General features: G+C 41.1%; 1 protein-coding gene across 1 annotated transcript; it reads left to right on the top strand.

Moving 5' to 3' along the window:
* Nucleotides 1-1378: 1378 nt before the first annotated feature.
* eif3m (eukaryotic translation initiation factor 3, subunit M) lies at nucleotides 1379-6679 on the top strand. The gene is made up of 11 exons (XM_084350364.1): nucleotides 1379-1525; nucleotides 2102-2234; nucleotides 2373-2511; nucleotides 2665-2788; nucleotides 2984-3078; nucleotides 3255-3338; nucleotides 3482-3581; nucleotides 4096-4177; nucleotides 4927-5070; nucleotides 5406-5466; nucleotides 6439-6679. The coding sequence occupies exons 1-11, from the start codon at nucleotides 1484-1486 to the stop codon at nucleotides 6560-6562; spliced, it is 1128 nt and encodes a 375-aa protein (XP_084206490.1). The 5' UTR covers nucleotides 1379-1483; the 3' UTR covers nucleotides 6563-6679.
* Nucleotides 6680-6894: the final 215 nt, after the last annotated feature.

Genomic DNA, 6894 nt, shown 5'->3' with positions numbered 1-6894 from the left:
ATCAGTTAAAGTCGCTCACAACATGCTCGATTACATCTTGTGAAGACTGCATTGCCAGGTTACATTTAGAATGATATAAAACAGACTAAATCCAAGTTTAATACGTGTACCAGGTACAGTCTCCTTGGATTTAAAAGGACTACTCCAGTCCAATACTCCAGTTCACTCCATGCTATTTTCAGGACATTTCTGTCATGACTATTATTTAGGCTATCAAGCATCATAACACACTGTGGCGTTTTAAAGACCTTTTAAAAGAAGACAAAAACAATGTCTCACATGCACCTGGAGCTTCAAAGCCTCCAAAACTCTTATTCTGGCCTTGAAATACACCAGACACTTGACAACAGCTGTTAATCAGATAATGAAAGCCTCGCAGTTACACAAGCACACTTGTGGAGAAGCGGCTATAAATTCAATTCCATGACAGCATACGAGGGCAGGGAGAGAGTGAGGGTGGGATTTGGTACCAGGCACTTGTCTTCCCAATAGAATGACGCAGCATACCAGCACTATGGTGAAACACTCCATCAGCCATTTCCCCTTCAGCGCACTATTTTGGGTATCTATCCTGCTGACCGCAACAGAGCTCAGTTCCCTAATAGTAAAGTTCTGCGAAGAGATATATGTGATAATCAGACATTCGTGGAATTATGATAAAGCATGATGTGTATCCGTAGTTGGTGAATCCCCTAACATACACATATTTTAGAGACAGATGAACTGTGAGCTCCAGTGTTTTCACTCTGGGACTCGGCCTGCTCAAACTACATAGTTTCAGGGTGAACTCTATCTCCACTTACCCTTTTTCACCTCACTCACCTCAATCAACAAGTGACCTGCCATGGTACACAGGATCCCACTTGGTGCACAAGGGTTAGGGTTTGGGGGGGGTATGGTGGAGGAGCGCTGCCCTCTGACACTGTCAGTGTTTCCGGGTTGGGGAAAAGCTCAGGGTCAGGGCCTGCCATGGTGGTCCACACAGATGGACTGTGGCTCAATCAGATAACCTCTCCTGGGGATCAGGTTCACCTCTGTAACTCTCATCCAAGACATCCAGGGTTAATCTCCCAGAGAGAGGACTGATATCTGGATAAAACAGAATGAAAGATGAGGATGTGTTCGTGGAAGTCCGGGTGTCTGATACAATTTAGGAGGTTGCATGACCTCTAAAGGAAGGGGGTGCACTTGAAGAGGCCATCTGGGAAAAATGTTCATTCAAGTCCAATAATGCATGTGTGTCTTAATAATTAGGTTACATTTAGTTGTTTAAAGTAACCTTGCTGGAGGAATGACTTATCTGCTATACCTCACATCACTTACTAAACATCCCTCTGAGGTGGGTTTTAGGTTCCTGCACCTTTAACAGCTTGACCCGGAAGTGCAAGAGTCTCTCCGGCACTGTTGCCTTTTCCTTTCCGCTCAGGTCTCAGCAGTGGTGAGAGCGTGGATTTCATCCTCTGAGCTCACAAAATCACCTAAAATGAGCGTCCCGGCGTTTATCGATATTACGGAAGAAGACCAGGTACGAGTGATTTCTTTAAAACCCCCATTTGTGTCGTTTTACCGGCGGATGAGTCGATGAATGGAGGCTAATCTAACCGGATAAGTTAGCATGCTAGCTAGATACGATGCTAACCGTGTTTAGCTGCTGACAGGTTAGCTACGTGCTGACATATGTGAGGGCACATTACGAATGTATGTTTCATAAAACATAACGGTAACGTGATTTATATGCGAATTAGTTGAGAGTCGATAATTTTAGCCGTGTTCAGCTCAATAAAGTTGTCTCTAACGCTACTAGAAAAGGCTTAAAAGTTATAACGTTAGCTTAAATGCTAGCTGCTTAGCGAGCAATCTAAATAAACAATGGCGTAATAAAAAATAACTACCCACGCAAAGCTTGCTGCTTACGAGCCACGATAGCTGAGAACTTAACCTAGATCATTTAAAACAGCATTTTGATAAACTACCTTCCCCTATAGTTGACTGCAGCAAGTTATCTCTTGTCATCATCTACACACTGTTATACATGTGTGGCTTGGTACTTGTTGGGTTTTGTTTTAGCACAAACACATTATTTCACTGTCTAACGTCACAGGCTTCAGAGCTGAGAGCCTACATCAAGGCTAAAGGAGCTGATATATCAGAAGAAAACTCTGAGGGTGGACTTCATGTAGATCTGGCTCAGATCATCGAGGCATGCGACGTGTGCCTCAAGGATGATGACAAAGGTAGGTGATGATGAAAAGTGTTTACCCATCTACTACACCTCTAGTCTATTCATGTTATATACAGCTGGCTCTAAAACCACTCCTGGTTGGATAACATCTTCTACTTCCTTGTGGCCCTCTCTGTGTCTCCCTCCGCAGATGTAGAGAGCGTGATGAACAGCATCGTGTCTCTGCTGTTGATCCTGGAGACGGACAAGCAGGAGGCTCTCATTGAAAGTCTATGTGAGAAACTGGTGAAGTTTCGTGAAGGAGAGAGACCCTCCCTCAGGATGCAGCTGTGAGTCCTTTTTCTGTTTGTTCCCTTAAATCTGTACACAGCAGTGCCTCTCGTCGTTGTTGTTTCAGAATCTCTGACCAAGTATGCAGTCAAAATGAGATGTGAGAAGGAAGAGTTCAAGAGTTACATCTCCATTTAAACCCTTTGTTTCAGGCTCAGTAACCTGTTCCATGGCATGGATGAGAACACTCCAGTGAGGTACACAGTCTTCTGTGGCCTCATCAAGGTGGCGGCCACTTGTAATGCCATCGCCTTCATCCCCACTGACCTCGATCAGGTACGTCTACTCGCCATGATTAACTGCTATAACTGATTATAAGCACTGCAATGCCACCATCGGTCATTCATTTGCTTTGAGCTGCAGGGACGGCAAAAAGAAGAAAAGGAAAGACGTCTCTTTATGAAGCTCTACAGGCTCCTTGTTTCCCTCTGAAGTTGATTTCTGATATGATACGTTTGTGCTGCTTCTCAGGTGCGCAAGTGGATTGTTGACTGGAACCTGAACACAGAGAAGAAGCACATACTCTTGAGGCTGGTGTATGAAGCTTTGGTTGACTGCAAAAAGAGGTAACTACATATCAAGTAGGAAGTGTAAAATCTAAATGTGACAACACAGTATTTAAGGTTAATAAACTCCTGTATGAAATATAAATATATTCATTTTATGGATGTACACACCTCTGGACCATATATTCTGTTTTATCCATCAAGTAATTTATCTCCGTAATCTTCTCATTTCACAGTGAAGCTGCAGCAAAAGTAATGGTTGAGCTGCTGGGAAGTTACACAGAAGACAATGCTTCACAAGCTCGTGTCGATGCCCACAGGTAAACTTGGAGACCCTGTTTAACACACGTCATTAAGCCGAGATACAACTTACATCCCTCATACATACATACATACATACATACATATATATATAAATTTCATACTGTTCATACATAAACACATCTGTGTCCCTTATCTTAAGATGCATCGTCCGTGCTCTCAAAGACCCCAACACCTTCCTGATCGACCACCTGCTCACCCTGAAACCTGTACGCTTCCTGGAGGGAGAACTCATCCATGATGTAAATACCGAAGAATGTGCTGTGTTTAAATATATAAAATACATTTGTGGCATTGTCAGATATTTGTTAGAAGTATTTAAAAAAATCTATAAATGTTTGTACGTGGAGATGGTTGCTTAGGTCAGATGATTAGAAGTGTAAAGCTTTGTGATGTGAAAGCCTCTCGGCTGTTTTACATGAGTCTTGGATGCTTTTTTGATATGTAGTGTCAATGACAGTTGACACTACATAGCACAACCCAATATCGACACGCCGATCAATAAAAAAGATGGAACACTGAGCAGCAGGAATGTTTGTCCATTACTGCTTGAACAAGTTTAGACAATGAAAACATGAAAACAACATTTTATTATGTTTGTCATATCATGGGTCAACAGGCTGGCATTTCTAAAGGTTTAACTTGTTTGTCTGGACCTGATTATCATTTGACTTTGAGCCTGTATACATACAAAGATGATCCAACTGTGTCTACAGTCTTATAATGACATTTCTCCCTCTTCTTACTCTTTTTCAGCTATTAACCATCTTTGTGAGCGGAAAACTAGCAGCATATGTAAAGTTTTACCAGAATAACAAAGACTTCATTGATTCTCTTGGTAAGTATCCACAACTTATACTACATGTAAACAATCACACAGGTTAATGAATGAGGTAAATTATAGTCCGGTGGTTTGATTACCCTTAAACATTGTTGTACATGTATTTGTATATATACAAATATGTCTCTGCTCCTTACCATTTTAATAATTCAGTATTGACATATTTCAGGTGTATTCTTACTTCAAACAGTACTAGAGTACTTTTTGTCCGTAGGAAGCAGTGTTTCAACACTTTCAAACTGTAAGAACCGCCTTATTATAATTTATACACTAGTACTAGTACTACAAGTACTTGGGGAACATGGCAAATCTCTCTAAAGAAATATATATATCAGCTTGTGATTTTAATGTGACAACTTTGATTCCTAGACATTTTTCCTGTATAAATATGTCCAAAAATACATCTTAAAACTATCTGAACCACCTTTTTCCAAGAGAAATAACAGCATCTATGAAATATAAACCTGTGCCAATGTACTGTGCTCTGTTGACACAGGACAGGAATGTGTGTGTGTCAGCAGCCTGTCCCCTTTCTTTCTCACTACTAAAGGCTTAGCTGTAATTACCAGCATGTGTAGGATGGACTCTCAAAACAGACAATGTGGAGTGTTGTTTGTGTTAATGAGTAGATTCCCTGACTGCATGCTCCTAAATGTAGAAACAATTATCACAGGGAAACTCCCTCAGTTGAGGGTAATCGACTGTGACTGTTTTGTGCTTAATGATCCCTGCGTGTTGCTCTTCAGGCCTGTCTCATGAGCAAAACATGGCCAAGATGCGTCTGCTGACATTCATGGGCATGGCGGTGGAATTCAAGGAGATCTCCTTTGACACCATGCAACAGGAGCTGCAGATTGGAGCCGATGATGTCGAGGCTTTTGTCATTGACGGTACAAGCACTTCACCTCGCATTAATCTTAGCTGTCTACCTGTGTTAAGTACGCTCCAAGCTACAAGTGACTAATGGTGGAAAATGGTAGTCATTGCCGAGAATGCAACAGTGATCATCAGACATGAGTAGGATTTTACAAACTACAGTGAGAAAATGGCAGAGAACCAAGAATAGCACTTTCAGTGTTTTGTGACGGGGATTAGCTTCCTCTCCAATTTCATTTTCCAGGTGCATTCACTCTTAAAGCATTTCTGTGTCAGTGGTGTTTTTATTGCTTTTCGTCAGAGCTTTTGCCGTCTCTTCATTCCCCTTCTGTCTGCTTTTTTCTTCTAGCTGTCCGTACCAAGATGGTGTACTGCAAAATCGACCAGACACAGCGAAAGGTTGTTGTGAGGTAAGCTCTTTGACCAAACTCTCATGCATGGCTTAAATGTGGCAAAGGTCTGTTTTAGAGAGGCAGTGATGGCAAATCTAAGCTTGGTACCGAACCAGGCCTGATGTACTTTACCTGTATCACCATAAAACTGTAAAAAAAAAATAAAAAAATTTGGTGTTCATTTGTAATGTATTAAGCTTAAGCATGTCATTTTCCATCACACAGTTCCTCAATTCCCATCATATTATTTTTCAGATTGCATCAGATATTTCGAAAGTTGGGACTTTTTCGTTATTGTGTTGAACTCTTTACTGGTATTGAGATGTGAAAGACTCATTAGGAACTTAAAGTATACACAGACAAAATGACGTGAGAGCAGAGAGAAATGGATTTAGGCTGCCTGTCTGACTAATATTTTACATTATTTTCAGCTTCATGTTGAACATAGTAGTTTGAGACACAGAACACACAAACAGGGAACTGATCTAAAGTGTCATTACTCTTTGGCCATCACATTGTGCTATCAACGTTTACTTCATGATGATGCGCTAAAGCAAAGAAAAACATAGCTGTCTATTTCCAGTTTAATTAACAGCTGAGAAATTCATGTTCATGAGTCTTCGTCTTCTGTTTTAGCTTTATTGTTCTTTTATTGTTTACAGCAGGCCAGTACTAGGTAGTAAGTGTTGGCTAATTACCAAGGATGGAGATTATTGTGTGTCTTTGAGGGTATTTGGTTCTGATGTGCAGAAAAATGTTATCCAGGCAGAAAGAAGAAAGATTATTATTAGTACATTTCTGTTCTGTCTGTTCTCCATGTCTATCTCCATATGGCTGTGATTTGAGGTTGAGCGATGTCATGTCTTTAGTCATAGTAACATTTACTATAGCTCCATATTTTACATCCACAGAGTCGGAAGACGTGACCTTGGCTTGCATTTACTTTTGTCTATTTAACATTCTTGCTTTTCTGTTTTTCCACTCAATCAGCCACAGCACACACCGCACCTTTGGCAAGCAGCAGTGGCAGCAGCTGCACGACAGCCTCACCTCCTGGAAGGCCAACCTCGCAGCCGTCAAGACCAGTCTGCAAGCCTTGTCACCTTCTGCTTAATTCCACCTTAACCCGACTGTCTAGACTGCCTGACCCTCCATTCTTTTCTGCCTTCCAATCCCTCAGACTGAAATGATCAGCTTTTATATACATCCAATAAAACAACAGTGGAGATCACCTGTGTTTGCTTCTTTCTTGTTGAATAATCAAAGATTGTTGAAGTTCGGTAATGTTGCAAACAAAGGAAGTTGTATAAAACGCAGGGGGACTTGAATTTGATAGATGAACACCCAGAAGCGTTACTGTACCTTAATGGATAAATAAGTACAGTATATAATCAGTCTTTTCAGACATCTACCACCACTGACTGCCTTATCTTTTTAGAAAGCCGT

Source organism: Pagrus pagrus (genome assembly GCF_965226575.1).
Source record: "Pagrus pagrus genome assembly, chromosome: 1".
NCBI classification, from domain to species: Eukaryota; Metazoa; Chordata; class Actinopteri; order Spariformes; family Sparidae; genus Pagrus; species Pagrus pagrus.
Note: the sequence above shows the minus strand (reverse complement) of the source record. Positions and strands in the feature narration are given on the sequence as shown.